The 18,845-nt window shown below is 41.0% G+C and overlaps 1 protein-coding gene across 1 annotated transcript; it reads left to right on the top strand.

Moving 5' to 3' along the window:
• Window positions 1–10,224: 10,224 nt before the first annotated feature.
• On the top strand, window positions 10,225–17,051 carry LOC143114894 (chymotrypsin-like elastase family member 2A). The gene is made up of 4 exons (XM_076276733.1): window positions 10,225–10,354; window positions 13,868–14,013; window positions 14,370–14,519; window positions 17,031–17,051. The coding sequence occupies exons 1-4, from the start codon at window positions 10,225–10,227 to the stop codon at window positions 17,049–17,051; spliced, it is 447 nt and encodes a 148-aa protein (XP_076132848.1).
• The last annotated feature ends 1,794 nt before the right edge of the window (window positions 17,052–18,845 follow it).

Below are 18,845 nucleotides of genomic sequence, written 5' to 3'. Positions count from 1 at the left end.
AATATGTTCAATGGTTCTGTCTTGAAATCTTTTACGATATATGCATGCGCATACCTGTGAAATATACGCATGAGCATACCTGAGTAATCTGTACGAAACGGATAGCTACAAGTCACTTATAGCAGCAAATATATATTGTTTTTCCAAATTGCGGTGTCCACTGTAAGGATGAGTACTAATTTGACTGATGGCATTTCACTATGTTAGGCCACAGATTTGCCTGCAAACAATTTATTAGGCTGTCTGCCAGTGGCGACTCATAAGGGAAGCCAAGGTCATGGTTAATGATTACAATAAATGGTGACGAGAAGAATCGTCACATAGGCTACATTAGTAAATTGCTGCAGTTAAATATTTTACGTTTTTATTAGGGCTGTCAAACAATTAAAAAAAAATAACTAATTTATCTCATATTTTGAAATGAATTAATCTAGATTAATTGTGATTAAAGCTTCTTATATGGCATATTAAAGGTCTCATTCACCGAGAAACCGTTTAATACTTGTTCCTTTCGAAATACTATAGCTCACTCCAAGTATGCATGCTGCACGTGAAAATGATCTTCTACCCCCATTGCCCGCATTAGCCAATGAAAGAAAATACACGGAAAAACAAGCGAATCAGAAAAAGCCCTTCCCTGTGACGCCGCAGGGAAAACAATTATTCATGGCCTCGCCCACCTTGGCTTGTGACCGCCCACAGGAAGACAGGAAGATTTTGGCCAGGAGATTGTCTCTCTGCAACTAGTAGGAGCTAACAGCAAGTTGTTAACATGGCGGAGCAAATTCGTGCCTGTGTTATTTGTGGCAATAACACATCAATGTTGCATGTCTTGCCTGAGAAAGAAGAGTTGAGGAAGAAATGGTTGGAATTTATCGTTGGAACACCACCACCGAAGTATAGTGCAACATTAGTTCTGTGTTCCAATCATTTCGACCACACTCACTGTGCCTGCCTACAGTTAGAAAGTGGTTTTGCATCGATGTTCTGAAAACCTGGACCTGTACATCACGACGATCGACCACCAGCTCACAGGCTGTAAGTACAAAAAAACTTTTCCACCTAACGACTGTTACAAAATAGCATGTTCATATTCTTCACGTTAGCATGCATGAAAAGGGCACAAGCTAGGCTTAGGCTAGCCTATATTACAGGAAGCTACACCAGGCACATAACTGAAGTGTTCTGTTCGCGATGTGTAAAATCAGAGAATGTCTAATAGGAAGGGCTCTGGTAAAATCCATTAGAGGAATGGTCTATTTTTTTTAACATAGCCTACAGGCCACGCGCCAGGTCAAATCAAATCAAATCAAATGTTTATTTGTCACATACATTATACAGGTAGCCTATAAATGCAGTGAAATGCTTGTTCCACTGACTCCAAGACTGTGCAAAGAATATATAGAAAAGGAAGAATAAAGAAAGAAAGTCCAAAGTGCAAAAGTGTTTAGGCTATGTTGGTGTTCCTGCTACAATCCTCATTTAAAATCCTGATAGCCTGGGGATAAAAACTTTTCCGCATTCTCTCCGTGTTGGACTTCAGGCAGCGGTAACGTTTCCCAGACCGTAGGATAGTGAAGAGGCAGTTGTTTGGGTGACTGGGATCCCTGATAATTTTCCTTGTTCTCGACTGACATCTCCTTATGTACATTTCCTGTAGGTTATGGAAAGCCGATTGAGCATTTATTCTGATATCTTGATATCAGGCATAATTGTCATGTACATGTAAGCCATTTTTGTCAACTAGTTAACTAGTGAGCCATGTTTGTGTGAACTAGTTAAATAGTGAGGGCCAAAATATGCACACTAGTTAACTAGTGGGAGCCAAAAGGCTCACTAGTTAACTAGTGAACACATTTTAGCTTCACTAGTTAACTAGTGAGAGCCAGAAATGTCTACTAGTTAACTAGTAAAGGCCAAAATGCATACCAGTCAGCTAGTTGAAGGCTTTTGGGTCTCACTAGTTAACTAGTGACAGCCAAAAATTTGCACATGTTTACTAGTGAAGGCAAAACACCTCACTAGTTAACTAGTTGCAGTAGGTCAATGTCACTAGTTAACTAGTGAACCATAAATGGCTTACTAGCTAGCTAGGTGATGGCAGCAGGCTCACTAGTTAACTAGTTGATGCATCATTTGTCCAAACTAGTTAACTAGTGAGGTCATAAATGTATACTAGTAAACTAGTTCAAGACAAAATTCACACTAGTCAACTAGTGGCGCAGAATTCAAATTAGGAGCCGGAGAATTCTGGAAATTGAGGCTTTCTATTGGCTCCCTTTGTCCAAATAGAACATGACAACCAATCACAGTGCTGAATTTCACGAAATCCCACCCACAACATTTGCATGTGGCACACAAGTTAACATGCTGGCCAAAGGAACTCTAGCTAGTAAACTAGTGGCTTCAGTGTGACACTTACATGTAAACTAGTGAAGGCAGAACTGCTCACTAGTTAACTAGTGAAGACACAAATGCCCACTAGTTAACTAGTGAGGTCTAAAAAGTGTCACTAGTTTACTAGTGTGCACCAAAACACCCACTAGTGAACTAGTCATGGCAATTTCCATTCGACTAGTTAACTAGTGAGGTGCAAAAAGTGTCACTAGTTTACTAGTGTGCCCCAAAATGCCCACTAGTTAACTAGTGAAGGCCATTGCAGCCCCACTAGTTAACTAGTGAGATGCCAAAACGCTCACATGTTAACATGTAAAGGCCAAAATGCCAACTAGTTTACTAGTGAGGGTGTTGTGGGCCTTACTAGTTAACTAGTGGCATGCATATTTTGTTCACTAGTTAACTAGCTACACCTAAAAACACAAACAAGCTGACCGTTTTTGTCCACTAGTTAACTAGTGGAACAATTTAAGTCTCACTAGTTTGCATGTGTGGCAGTAAAGCAGCTCACTAGTTAACTAGTGCGCACAAGACACACACTAGTGGCTGTTTTTGGAGCTATCTAGTTTACTAGTAATGCAAAAGGTACTCTTACTAGTTAACTAGTGAGACATTGGCCTTCACTAGTTAACTAGTTGACATGTTTGGCCTTACTAGTTTACTAGTAATGGAACAGGACATGCTTACTAGTTAACTAGTGAGCATATCTGCATTATTAATGCCTTTCACTATCTTATAGAGGGCATTTTGAGCCTTACATGTTAACTAGTGAGGACAAAACACTGTCCATAATGAACTAGCAGGAGAAAAATGCCATTTACACTAGTAAACTAGTGGAATTTGAATAAATACACAAACGGCTTGCATTTTGTGCAACTAGTTAACTAGTGGGACGTAACATTGTCCCACTAGTTAACTAGTGTGCAATGTCGCACTTGCATGCAAATGAAGAAGGCGGAACAAGGATTTTGATTGGTCCATTTAGGACTCAGAAACCTAGAAAACATGGCTGACTTCGTCCAGGCTGTTCTAAGAGAAAACTTTTATAAACTAAGATCGTTTGAGCATAAAAATATGTTTTGATAACACGTCTAGTGACAAAGTTGTGGTGTATTGCTGTAATCTTCATTCAGTTAATGTCTACAATCTTTAGTTTTTCAGTTATTAGTCTGAAAATCGCGATAAAACTGGAGGCATTTGTATATGGTTGCCTAGCAACAAAACGGTTCAGTAACATGAACATTGATGATAGCATTGCTGATGTGGCAAGACTAGCTCAAGTGGTTAAGCAGCAGGACTTCATGTGGGAGACCAGGGTTCAAATCCTTACAAGTGCATGGAGTTTTTTTCTTGATCTTTGAGCTTTTAGTTACTTTTGAAACTATGTGCAGTTAATGTGTACAATCTTTTGTTTTTCAGTTATTAATCAGAAAAGCGTGACTGAATGGATACATTTATGTCTGTGGTTGCCTAGCAACAATAAACAAAGAATAGGCCTAATATTAAAATCGATCCCTTGAATCACTTGTTAAAGCATGGGGTTTCCCTGTTATTATTAAAAAACATTTTCACAGAATATGAGATACTGCATACTGCAGGCTCTGCTTTACTATCTATACTGAAGTACCGTTGCAGAGCAGTGTGTCACTTTAGCCACTAGGGGCACCCATCAGGACCTGATCGCGAGGCTATGAACAGTAAATTTACATTTAGACTGGGTGGAATTCTTACATAATATCCAATAGGAGTCTTCTACCCACCCTCTCATTAGAATTTGCATAATAGCCGTTTCAGGCACTAGTTAACTAGTGAGCTGCTTCACTGCCACACATGCATACTAGTGAGACTTCAATTGTTCCACTAGTTAACTAGTGGACAAAAACGGTCAGCTTGTTTCTCTTTTTAGGTGTAACTAGTTAACTAGTGAACAAAATATACATGCCACTAGTTAACTAGTAAGGCCCACAACACCCTCACTAGTAAACTAGTGGGTATTTTGGCCTTTACATGTTAACAAGTGACCATTTTGGCATCTCACTAGTTAACTAGTGGGGCTGAAATGGCCTTCACTAGTTAACTAGTGGGCATTTTGGGGCACACTAGTAAACTAGTGACACTTTTTGCACCTCACTAGTTAACTAGTCGAATGGAAATTGCCATCACTAGTTCACTAGTGGGTGTTTTTGTGCACACTAGTAAACTACTGACACTTTTTAGACCTCACTAGTTAACTAGTGGGCATTTGTGTCTTCACTAGTTAACTAGTAAGCAGTTCTGCCTTCACTAGTTTACATGTAAGTGTCACACTGATGCCACTAGTTTACTAGTTAAAGTTCCTTTGGCCAGCATGTTAACTTGTGTGCCACATGCAAATGTTGTGGGTGGGATTTTGTGAAATTCTGCGCTGTGATTGGTTGTCATCTTCTATTTGGACATAGGGAGCCAATAGAAAGCCTCAATTTACAGAGTTCTCCGCCTCCTAATTTTAATTCTGCGCCACTAGCTGACTAGTGTGAATTTAGGCTTCAACTAGTTTACTAGTATACATTTATGACTTCACTAGTTAACTAGTTTGGACAAAGGATGCATCAACTAGTTAACTAGTGAGCCTGCTGCCATCACCTAGCTAGCTAGTAAGCCATTTATGGTTCACTAGTTAACTAGTGACATTGACCTACTCCAACTAGTTAACTAGTGAAAAGTTTTGCCTTCACTAGTAAACATGTGCACATTTGTGGCTGTCACTAGTTAACTAGTGAGACCCAAAAGCCTTCAACTAGCTGACTGGTATGCATTTTGGCCTTTACTAGTTAACTAGTGGACATTTCTGGCTCTCACTAGTTAACTAGTGAAGCTAATATGTGTTCACTAGTTAACTAGTGGGCATTTATGCTGTCACTAGTTAACTAGTGTGCACAAACATGGCTCACTAGTTAACTAGTTGACAAAAATGGCTTGCATGTTGGCCTGATATCAAGATATCAGAATAAATGCCCAAGCGGCTGGCCAAATTACATCGAAGTTAACATGTGGGAATTTGACATTTAGTAGTCAGCTAGTAAACATTTTTGTACCTTACTAGTTGACTAGTAAAATATAGAAGTCTTTAAACTAGTTAACTAGTGCACATTTCAGTGTCCACTAGTTAACTAGTGAACATGCTGAGCATTACTAGTTAACTAGTAAGATATGAAACATATGAACTAGTTAACTAGAGAGAATTTGGGCCTTACTAGTTAACTAGTGAGCATTTTGGCTGTCACTAGTTAACTAGTTCACACAGAAATGGCTCACTAGTTAACTAGTGGACAGAAATGGCTTGCTTGTACATGACAATTATGACTGATATCAAGATATCTGAATAAATGCTCAATCGGCTTGCCATACTAGTAATATATAGAAGTCTTTAAACTAGTTAACTAGTGCACATTGCAATGTCCACTAGTTAACTAGTGAACATGCAGAGCATTATTAGTTAACTAGTAAGATATGAAACATATGAACTAGTTAACTAGAGAGAATTTGGGCCTTACTAGTTAACTAGTGGGCATTTTGGCTGTCCCTAGTTAACTAGTTCACACAGAAATGGCTCACTAGTTAACTAGTGGCCAGAAATGGCTTGCATGTACATGACAATTATGCCTGATATCAAGATATCAGAATAAATGCTCAATCGGCTTGCCATAGTAGGTTGGGTAGGGCCCTTCTGGTGGTACTGTACGTTCAGCTGATTTTACTACTCTCTTCAGAGCTTTACCAAAGATGGTTGATTACGAAGATACTTCATGAGAGGCTATTTCCTGTCCCTGGAAATTTATGCAAATAGGGTAGCAGTACACGCCCCCGCACATTTATGCAGTGATCGGGCTCCCTTTTTAACATTGAGGTCTATGGCAGAATCCAAGAATTTCCCAGAATTTGTCAAAGCCTTATTTTTCTGAGCAATGGATGCACATTTCGGACATGGTATCATGATCTCCAAACCCTCCTCCCTATTTCAGTAGAATGTCGTGACAGTATGACCCTCCAGTCAGGAGAAAATCAACATTAATGAAGGTGTACACCAAGTTTATTTTGTACTCTGGCTTGTCTGGCGTGGAACCGAGGCGTTCAAACGTAAGTCATATGTCAGTGACACGCCCCTGTGCAGGCGGGGACTGAACCAGAGCCCGTCTCTGACTGAACTCCACTTTGCCCTCATAGACATGAACTAGGACGACCCATCTTGCTACGCATTCATTATCTTTGGCTTTACGGTCTAGCTCAGTGCTATTTCCATACCAAGCTGTTATACTCCCAGTGATAACACTTTCAGTGGTGGTTCTGTAAAAGTTATTCAGTAGTTGTTGAGGTAGCTTGAAGTACTTGAGGCGTCTGAGGTGGAAAAGACGCTGATGACCCTTTTTCACCAATGAATTAATATGCTTGGTCCAAGTCAGGTCTTCAGTAATATGGACTCCAAGATATTTAAAACTCTCTACCCTTTCCACTTGAGAGTCATTGATCATAAGTGGTTGATACATCTTATGCTGATCACGCCTGAAATCTATAAACATCTCCTTGGTCTTCGTAACATTCAGGAGGAGGTTGTTTTCCTGGCACCAGTTGGATAACCTGTCTACTTCATTCAAGTAAGCCTGCTCATTGTTCTTTGAAATAAGGCCAACTACTGCTGTGTCATCAGCAAACTTGACAATGATGTTGGAATCATGTACTGCTCATATGTGTAGAGGGAATACAACCATGGACTTAAAACACATCCCTGTGGCGCTCCTGTATTGAGAGTAAGGGATGAAGAGATGTGACTACCCACCCGCACGGCCTGGGGTCTACCAGTCAGGAAGTTAAAAATCCATTTACACAGAGATGAATTCAGTCCAAGATCTTCCAACTTAGTGAGTAGTAATACAGGTTTGATTGTATTAAATGCTGAGCTAAAATCTATAAACAGCATTCTCACATAATTCCCTGCCCTGTTATCAAGGTGGGCTGATGCAGTATGCAGTATACAATTGATGGCATCATCAGTAGATCTATTAGTCCGATATGCAAACTGCAAGGGATCTAGATTTAAGGGCAATGATGAGCAGATTTAATTTTTGACCAACCTCTCAAAGCACTTCATGGCTATAGACGTCAGAGCAACTGGACGGTAGTCTTTCAGGCCAGCAGGATGTGAATTCTTTAGCACAGGAACAATTGTTGATCTTTTAAAACATGTTGGTACAGTTGACTGAGCCAAAGAGAGGTTGAATATTTCGGTGAATACAGGAACAAGTTGATCTGCGCAGGTTTTGAATACTCGTCCAGGAATGCCATCTGGACCTGCCGCTTTTCTGGTGTTCACGCTCCTAAATGCTCTCCACACGTCATGCTCTGAGAGCGTCATGAACGCAGTCACCGCTGGGCCTGGCAGGACTGACGCGCATTCAACATGCGCCTGAGTGATGTCCTCCGCGTTTTGGTCAAATCGCGCGTAGAATGTGTTGAGCTCATCTGCCAGCGAGGGGTCAGCGTTTACAATGGTGGAAGTTGGTGATTTGTAGTCCGACATCGTCCGTAGCCCTTGCCACATACACCTGGAATCTGACTGTTCAAACTGGGACCGGATCTTTTCCCCATACCGTCTCTTGGCTTCTTTCACCATTCTCCATAGATTATATGCGGCAGCTTTATTTTCTTCCATGTTTCCAGATAGAAGTCCTGAGTTATAAGCAGCAGTTCGTTCATTCAGAGCTTCGCAGATGGAGTGGTTTACCCATGGCTTTTGGTTAGGGTATGTCTTCATGATGGCTTTGGGAACAGTGTCATCCACAAGCTTCCCTATGAACCCTACTACTGCTTCTGTAAACTCATCGATGTTCTCTTCAGATCTGAACACATCCCAGTCCACAATGCTCAGCGCATCTTCGAGCATGTTCTCAGACTCCTCTGACCAGAGCGTCACCTCGAGCATGGCTGGAGGCTCGCGTTTCAGTTTTTGCTGGTACCTGGGCATTAGGAATATTGCAGAATGATCTGATTTGCCGAAAGGAGGAAGAGACTTGGCTTTGTATCCATCTTTGAACAAGGTGTAGCAGTGATCCAGTGTCCTCTCCCCTCTGGTGTTACATTTGACGTGCTGATAAAATTCCGGCATGACCTTCTTGAGACGGGCCTTATTGAAGTCACCAGCCACAATCACAGCTGCATCCAGGTTGTCATTCTGTTGCTTTCTGAGAGTCCCGGACAACTCCTTCAGTGCTGTATCAGTGTCCACTTGAGGTGGAATATAGATGGTGGTGACGATGACTGATGTGAACTCCCGGGGAAGATAAAATGGCCTGCATTTCACAGTGATTGGCTCCAAATCAGGTGAGCAGTGTTTTGCTAGTACCTTGACATTCCGGCTATCACACCAGCTGTGTTGTTCACAAAAATGCATAACCCCCACTCCTCTAGTTTTGCCAGAATCCGTCGTTCTGTCCATGCGATGTACAGAGAGAGATTCAGCAGGCTGAATTGCATGGTCCTGCACTGACGGTGTTAGACACGTCTCAGTTAGGCAGAAGATGTTACAGTCACGTATGTCTCTTTGGTATTTCAATCGTGCCCTTATGTCATCCAGCTTATTATCCAGAGATTGAAGATTGGCTAATAGGACACTTGGCAACGACGGGCGGTGAGCCCGACTTCTGAGCCTATTTCGGACTCCGGCCCGCTTTCCGCAATGTTTTCTCCGCTTGCATCTTTTGAAGTTGGTGCGCTCATCGGCATTACTGAGAATTTCGCTCGGGCAGATTGATTCCGTGAAAAAGTTGTCAAAAAGTCCATTGTTTTCCAGAAAACCAATGTCAATCAGTGCCTGGCGACTATATGTTACACGACCCAGTGCAGTTGGTGTAAATATAATAAATAAATTAATTGAAAATATTAAATAATAGCACAGTGTGGTAGGAGCCCGCAGATAGGCGTCCAAACGCGGCGGCGCCATGGCAACACAGGTGTAGCTACTTCCATTGATTAGACCTATTAGAAGCTAATTGTTGCAGAAGAAGCAACGCGAACGGAATGCTTCAGTTACGTGCCTGGTGTAGCTACACTCATAAGAAACTGTATGACCACACTACCCAGAGATTTAGCTTGTTGAACCTATAATCTTCTAACCTAAGCGTTAAACCACAAATAATAATATTGGCAACCAGTGTTGTGCCAGTTCACAGCTTTTCTGAACTAGTTCAAGTTCAGTTCATACATGCTCAAAGTGAACAGTTCAGGTTCAAAGTTCACAATTTTAATTCTTTTCATTTGACTTTTTTCGTGAGATATTCAAATAAATACTTTTTTTCACACTATGAGCTAGAAATCACTATACGTTCTTTGAAGCTGCTCATTGTAGACATTTGCTCATGACACTGCGCGTCATGTTTTTGTTTGTTTTTATGTAATGTTCGTAATTTTATGTAATGTTTTGTTATTTATTTTTGTATTTATTTGTCAAGTTTAATGTTTTCACCTTTTATTTACGTTATTTTCGATCGTTTTGTGTTATTCTTGGTCTTTTTTTCTGGCTGATAACTAACGGTAACGTTAGTTTCTATTCGACTGGGCTGATGAGCTTGCCTTGACTAGCCGTCCCTCTTCCATCTGACGCTGCACATATCCTCTGTCTGGACTCGTCTGGACGGAAAGATTGCTCAGGGCAATGGGCCTACTCTGCGAGAGATCTGCAGCTGCCACGACCACCGAGCTGCGGCTGACCTGCGAGCTGCCTTAACGTTAACGTAACGGTAGCCTCTGACGCTAGGTGCCTGCAGTCTGGATTGAGTGCTGAGGTGGGGAGCTCTGATGGCGACGTCGGGAGCCATGAAGCAACAAACGGTCCTTGCTAAAGCCACCGAGCTGCTGATCAGCAGGAAGATCGCCCATCATGACTTCAGACTGTTGTTTTTCCGGTGCTCTGCTCTCCAGACTGCCAGTAAATTCTCTGAGTTGGTCAGTGAACTTTGTTGGTCTTGCATTGGCAGTTTCACGCGGGTCATCATTGCCCTTGGACTTTTTCAGCCGGTTAGAAATTGGACTAATTTTTAACATGATTTTTATTATTTTATTTATTTATTTATTTTCAATTTGCTGTGTTGTCTGTCTTGTATGTCTTAGTGTCACGGGAACGCTGGCATCTTTTGTGTTTGTTATTTCTTAAATGTAGTTCTGTCTTGGTGTCACGGGTACGCTGGCGACTATGCCGCTCCGTCCGCTATTGTCTTTGTTAGTCTATGGGTGTGTTCGAAACGGGTAAAGTTGCTGCCTTTTAAGATATCTAACTGGGGAGCAAGGCAGCAAGTGCGGTTCGAAACCGAAAAAACTAATTCTGCTGCCTTTTAAGATATCTTAGAATTCCCAAATAACGGTCATTTTTGAAGGCAGCATCGATGCACACTTCATGCTCCCTCCTACCCATAATCCCTTGCGGCAACGTCTGAAACAGCTGTGAAAGATAAACAAACATGGCGGATGACATCGGTAATGGCTGCTGAATCTGTTTAAAATGTCATTTGTGTGACCTTATTTTGCTTAGATTTGTAGATAAGAGATGAAAAATAAACAACTTACTATCTGATTATGCCATTGTTGTAACCATTAATAGCGTCTGGTCTGATATATCTGCCGGCCGTAAAACTAATTTATACCGTTAGCCTGCTAGCTTACGTAAGCTAATTTAGTTTAACGTCAGGCCTTTGCTAACGTCATACCGTAGTGTTAACCAAAGATTCTAGAGTGCTACGCTCATTTTTAAAAGATGCATTTAATCCAAAGTCATGTCTAGTGAGACAGCTCTCTATGTAGGGAGGGAGGCAGTAGGCAGCTGTCTCCCGTTTCGAACACACCCTATGTGTCATTGACAATTTATATGTGGAGCGCTTTGGGTTGCACTCTGTGCACGTTAAATGCGCTATACAAATAAAACTGACTTGACTTGACTTGACTGCAATTGTGGGTTTCTTACCAGGTGATGAAACTTGCAGCATGGGCGGAGCCAGACATTGTAAACATTCGGGGCTTAGCCCATTTATTTTTTTTTTAAAATAACCCCTTAAATAATGACTTCTAGTGAATTTTGTGTAAACTAATGGACACATTGAGACTTAAAAAATGTGAAACTAACATTCAACAGATTCAAGGTATCTGACTGGCACACTGTGTAAAATTATAGTTTTGGGTCTTTCAAGAGGCAATATCTGTTCATATCTGTTTAGCATGTACTTAGTTAATTAAGCGTTTCTTATGGTTTGTATATTATAGTATTTGTTTATTTTCATTAGGCTATTGTTTGATATGACATTATTGTTTATTATTGCTATTCTCCTTCTTCCTCTTCCCTGATCTCATCTGTGTGACAAATATATAGAATATCTTATAGAATATACTATAATATACATAATATTATGATATAATTACAGTATGGCCAGTCATCATGATACAATGGTATTTTAGAAGGAATGCCTTATCATCTTGACATAGGCGTTTCTAAATTATATTAATTTTGTAATTTAGCAAGATTATTCATAGGTTTCATCAGGTCCCTTTACACAGGTGCATAAAATCAAGCACCTAGATTATGAATGCAGACTGCATGGTGCTTGATTAACACACTTATGGAAAGGGCCCTTTCCTCTCAATATATCATTGTAATGTTTTTTTTTTTAGTTAATAATTAGTTAGGCAGCCAAAACAACATAACATGACTTATATTTATGTGGACTCTTGGATTATAAGATCTGTGGTGGTGGATAGGATATTAACAAGGTTTTAAGGTAGGCTAACAGTTAACATTCTTTTGTGCAACATATGACACTGAAAAATTGACATGGGCAGATAACTGTTAATGAGTTTTTCTGACATTTCAAAACAGTGTAGCTTAATTTATTACAAGACGAGGATCACTTTGTTTTGGGAGCTGGAATTTCTTATTCTGCAGTAGGCTTAGCTAGCCTATGAGAGTACTGAATTTGCCTTTTCCGCCGACGAACGAGGACATTTAACGTTAACGTTAAGCATTTAGGTAGCTAGCCAAGTAGCCTAACGTTAGCCTGCCTAACTGACTGAAAGCTCTTAATGTGAAATCACCAACCTGAAACAACACCATCCGTCAGTTCACTGGGCGATGCTGTTGCTTGAACGGAGCTGGGTGGTCTTTTGAAAAACGTTCTAATATCCAACGTTTCAACAACATGTACACAAAGTGTTTTATCACAGACTGTAAAAGTGACAGACTTCTGACAGAGGCTTTTTGGAACACCGAATGACCATGACGTAGCGTTGTCAAGGCATCATTTTCACTGGATCTAATCTAACCATTGAAATCACCATAGCGGATAGCCCAGAGACCTGGCATAGATCGTGTAGCAAGTCAAATTATTTTTCAATATTGGGCTTTGAAAATAAGGGATATATTTCCTCAGTAATAGAGCATTTTGTGACATTTATAGAGAAACCGAGGGGAAGTTATATTGGAAATAAGAGTTTCCTGGAATTTAAAACACTAAAAAAAGATTCGGGGCTTTTGAAAAAAGATTCGGGGCTTAAGCCCCCTAAGCCACCCCCTAGCTCCGCCACTGACTTGCAGCAGACAGACCAGTCTCCGTGCCATCACTTCCACTAGCCATTTTTTTTTTAAATTGCAGCGCTTTCTCTCACTCTCGTCATTGGTCTGTTTCTCTCTCTCGCTCCTCCAGCCCTCCGCGCTCTCGTCATTGCCTGCTATGCCTACCCCGCTCTGCTGCAATTCATCACGGGTAACGTTGTGCGGAAGCCAGTATGCTATTCAACTATTCTCAGCCGGACACTACGTTGCCCGCAATGCATTGCGCACACAATGTCAAAACCATTTCTGTCTGGTGATACATGATTTAAGTGGCACCAGCGAGAATACAGTAGGGAGGAACTTTCTCTCGTTGCGTTTCAAAAGAGAAAACAGATGTCACTCAGTTTTCAATGGAAAACAAATTCCAACGTTCATTTACAGTGATGTCTGCCGTTCATGACACATAATGTGAACTAATTCACGTTCAAGTTCTTTATTAAAAAATGTGTTGCGTTCAGTTCAACGTTCACGAAAAAATGAACGTGTTCAATGAACGCGTTCTTTTGAACTAGTTCACGCACAACACTGGTCGACCCTTATGCATATCTACCGAGTCCCCTTAGTGAACACAGCACATTTCCTGTTATGGTAATTCATTGATGGCTAACAGCTAGGATATTGCACCAGACATTCCTTTATACCGGATTCATACACATTTGAATCATTTGTGCTGGAATTTGTGTCATCATGGTTCCTGGTCTCTGTCCATGTTGGCTACTATAAAGAATTATACGCAAAATAAGAGCTGTATGAGTGGACCAGAACCTGCCACCCTGTATGGTGAAGTCCAGACTCTGAGCTAAACTGTGTGTCCCCTCTCCCTCCCCGTACCTGCGCTCCTCTCAGCCAATGGCGACGGCTCGGACTCACTGCAGCAGGCGCTGCTTCCTGTGGTGGAGTACAACGCATGCAAGCATCCCGACTGGTGGAGCTTCCTGATGACCGACAAGATGGTGTGCGCAGGCGGAGATGGGAAAGTTGGTTCCTGCATGGTGAGATGGTAGAACGTAACAGAACGCCACACAACACCATAGAACACCACAGCATAACACAATGGCCACTCTGGGAGACCCTTTAAGAACACTCATAAAAACAGCAGGAAATTTGATATAGGAGACCCTTAAAGAGCACTCATAAAATCAGCAGGAGATTTGATATGGGCTGAGACTTACACAACCTACATGATACAAGCATACACATCTTCTTTAATTGCTATGGGCTCTCTCTGTCAACATATACTGTATATAAAAGATTAAAAAAATAAAATGTATACAAAATAACGATTGTCATGAACAGTCTCACTCCGAGTAATGATGCGAGTCCCTCTGATTGGCTGCTGTGTCTCCAGGGAGACTCCGGCGGCCCCCTGAACTGCCAGAACTCCAACGGAATCTGGGAGGTGCACGGAATCGTGAGCTTCGGCGCTCCTTCCTGTAACCAGGTGCAGAGACCCTCCGTGTTCACTAGGGTCAGCGCATACGTGTCCTGGATCAACAGTGTAAGTATGGACACACGGACACGGACACACACACACACACACTCACACACCAGGGGCAGCGCATACATGTCCTGGATCAACAGTGTAATTATGCACACACAACACACACACACACACACACACACACCAGGGTCATCACATATTTCTAGGATCTATAGTGTAACATGTGTTTTGGATCGCAAAGCAATCAGTGAAATTGAAATGGATATGGCAAATTAGAGATTGTGACTTCCGCGCAAAGAAGACATCTAAGAGTTCGGAAACATTCTTATGCCACACATTTGTCTTTGTGCACGAGAGACAACACAATGCAATGAAATGTGTTTCTTCAGCATTTTTTAACCATTTCTGTAATGATAAAAATAGCTTTGACACAGACTAAATAGAACAAATGACAAGATGCAGGGGAGTTGGTATTATTAAGCTGCATATTAAGTATATTACTACTGTATATGAAGGTAAATATTTTTGTTGTAATCTATGACATAAAGCTTGTAAAAACTGTCAGGCCTTTGAATGGATTTGCAATAGGCTAAGTACTGTAAAGGCCTACTGTAATCCTGTGGCATCATTTATGGTTATGGTTATGGTTATGGATTTAGCAGACGCCTTTGTCCAAAGCGACACATAAATACAAAACAACATAATAATATTTAAAATTGAACAGGGAACAGATTAAAATGTAGGTCAAATATAGTAAGGAGAATAGTTGTAGTACACAATAATATCAATTCAATCAATAGCCTAATAAAAAAAGCAATGTAAAAAAGGGGAAAGGCAATAATAAAACAATAATGTCAATTCAATCAATAATATAAAAACAATGACCTGCTAAGACTACATTAAGGAGAATATCAATAATAAACAATAATGTCAAATTAATTAACAGCCCAATTAAAATAAAACAACATTATATAAACCATAAGACATAAGCGCTTTAACAACTAAGTATATGTTGAATAGGAATGTCTTTAGACCCCTCTTAAACGACCCAAAACTACCACAGTAACGGAGAGCACTGGGCAGTTCATTCCACCAACATGGAACCTCTGAAAAAAAGAGTCTGGAATTAGACCCAGTTTTCATCACTGGTCGACACAACATACGCTCACCAGAAGACCGCAGTGGGCGGTTGGGGATGTAAGGCTTGATTATTGAATTTAAATAACTAGGAGCAGATCTAGTTAGTGTCCTATAGGCCAAAGTGAGAGATTTAAATTTAATTCTGGCTACTATAGGGAGCCAATGGAGAGTAACTAGGAGAGGAGTTACATGTGTCCTCTTTGGCTGATTGAAGACCAGGCGTGCTCCAGCATTCTGAATCAGCTGTAATGATCTTGTTACACAAGCGGGTAAGCCAGCTAATAGTGAATTACAATAGTCCAGTTTAGAGATGACCATGGTCTGAACAAGAAGTTGTGTGGAATCTTGTGTCAGATAAGGTCTGATCTTCCTAATGTTGTAAAGCATAAACCGACATGATTTTGCAATAGAAGCTATATGCTCAGAGAAGTTAAGTCGGTCATCCATTACAACGCCCAAGTTTCGTGCCGATCTAGTTGGGGTCAGTGAAGTTGAGTCAAGCTGGATGTTAATCTGTTGGGGAATAGCTGTTTTAGCTGGAAACACCAAAAACTCTGTTTTTGAGAGATTAAGCTGAAGGTGCCGATCTTTCATCCAGGCTGAAATATCCTTAAGGCATGCAGAAATCCGGTGGGAAACACTAGAGTCATCAGGTGGGAAAGACAGGTAAAGTTGAGTGTCGTCTGATAGTCAAATCCATGGGAGCGAATGGTATCACCTAAGGAAGTGGTATAAATAGAGAAAAGCAAGGGTCCTAATACTGATCCCTGAGGCACACCTGTGGTGAGGTCATGAGACTTAGATACCTGTCCCTGCCAAGACACGTTGAAAGAACGCCCTTTAAGGTAAGATTCAAACCAGTCAAGAGCTTTTCCAGAAATTCCCAGTTCAGATAGTATAGATAGGAGAATGTCATGGTTAACAGTATCAAAGGCTGCAGATAAATCTAGTAGAATTAATACTGATGACTGAGCAGAGGACTTAGCTACTCTCAATGCTTCAGTCACAGACAGAAGAGCAGTTTCAGTAGAATGACCACTCTTGAATCCAGACTGCATAGGGTCTAGTAGATTATTCTGATGAAGAAAGTCACAAACTTGCTTGAAGACCACTTTCTCCATTTAACCGTCAAATGTGTGGAACGTGATATACGGAAGTCAGTATGGCTCTTAGGAGAAATATATTGTGTGTGTATGTATTTATGTGTAGTATGTAGGAGGTATGAGTAGAGAAGTACTCTCAGCTTTACTAAACTTCCTAAATGACTTCAACTTTTTAAATGACTAACCCCCAGACAATGCTGCCTGACTGGCTAATGCTCTGGGAGATTCCTTTTAGTTCAGTTCAATTGAGGCTATCACATGTGAGTGATCTAATACCTACTATCAGTTAATTTGTGTCCACATTATCTCTCTGCTTCTCTCTCAGATTCTGATCCAGTACGGCTAGGAGGAGAGTGTGCCTCCACCGCCTGATGCTCCACCCAGTGCACTCTTCCACCATCTGGCAGTCTGTGTTGCTTTGTAAAGTCAGCAGTAAAGTGCTACAGTAAAGTGCCAATAAAGTGCTAACATGCTGTACTCTGCCTCTGGCCTTTTGGATGGGACACTCTGGGGAGGGGCAGACTGCATGAGTTGGGATCAGGGGAGGAGTCTGGGGAGGGGCCTGTGTGGATCAGGGGAGAAGTCAGGGAGGGGCCATGGGAGGAGCCTGGGATGTCCCTGAGCGGCTATAGGAGGAGAAGTCAGGGGAGGGATCATTGCTGGTTGGGCAGGATTGGGTGGGGGTGAGGCCAGGAGGGGCGGGAATCGGTCAGTCCAGCTATCTGTGCTGCTGAGAAGCACAGTGGCAGAAAACACCTGGGCTCAAAACATGACACAGACACACACACACACACACACACACAATGCGCATGCACCACTGAAACACATTCATCACTAAGACACACATGTCACAACACACACAAACATACAATATAGAGCATCTCATTGGTGATGCACAGACAAATGCACACATTTCTATGCTCAGTCGGATCATTTTTATGCTCAGTTAAGGTTCTCCAAGATACCGTCCCACTAGTACATACACCCATTTCAGTGCATATCTGTCGGTGGCAGTAGTGTCCAAGCTACATGTTGAATTAGAGGCATGATGTCTCTCAGAGCCCTGTCTGCTATTCAGAGAACCGGCGCATCACAAACACACCATTCTCATCTGATGTTAGTAACCTCACACACACATTCTCATCTCATCTGATGTTAGTAACCTCACACACACATTCTCATCTGATGTTAGTAACCTCAGTAAATTCAATAGCAGTGCATTATCATCTGATGTTAGTAACCTCAGTAAATTCAATAGCAGTGACAGTAATTGAGTAAAGTAGGCGTCATAACCTGCACACTGGGACGTTTCCTCCTTAGTGCAATCAGAGCAAGATTATTAAATCAGATCAGGATTAATAAATCAGAGTAGAATCAATAAATACGAATATGATTAATAAATCAGATCAGGAATAATTAATCAGAGCAGGATTAATAAATCAGAGTAGGATCAATAAATAAGAATAGGATTAATAAATCAGAGTAGGATTAATAAATCAGATCAGGATTAATAAATCAGAGTAGGATCAATAAATAAGAATAGGATTAATAAATCAGATCAGGATTAATATATTGGTGTGTTAAAGTTTTTTTCTACTTAAGCACATTTTTTGTAACTATTGGCTATGTTTGCAAAACTCTACACACAAATAGGAAAACCTTAAACCAAATCAGCAAAACATTGTAGTTCTCTTGCAAAAGCTAACGCACCTTGCTTAACTCTTCACACCTTTGTAAAAATTGTGTTTTTGTATCAAACAGTAAACACAAGCCATCACAATAATAAGCACACAATGTGCCAACTATACACACTGCTGGTATGAATAAAAAACACATCTGGCTTTTGCTTTCTCTGTGCACAAGATCGGCTATGTCAGTTTGAGGTCATACTTTTGTCATAGTTCCGTAAACATACAGGGATCCAAACTTCAAGTATTGGTGTTTATTTACACACATCAAAACAAACACAAGTGTGTTTTTCCAAGTCAAAACACAAAATGGCAATTTCACTGAGAAAAAAAATCAGTCTACATCGTGTCGTCTCTCTCAAAATTTCGTCTACATCACATGCAATGTCCTCTAGTCCAAGGCACCGGAGAAAATATATTCTGGAATGCCATAAAAGGGCTATTTCTTACTC

The sequence above is a fragment of the Alosa pseudoharengus genome, unplaced genomic scaffold (assembly GCF_046254945.1).
Source record: "Alosa pseudoharengus isolate Yale_2024_CS ecotype anadromous, Long Island Sound unplaced genomic scaffold, YU_APseudo_1.1 YU_APseudo_1.1_scf_9, whole genome shotgun sequence".
NCBI lineage: Eukaryota > Metazoa > Chordata > Actinopteri > Clupeiformes > Clupeidae > Alosa > Alosa pseudoharengus.
This window is presented reverse-complemented; position numbering and strand designations above follow the sequence as displayed.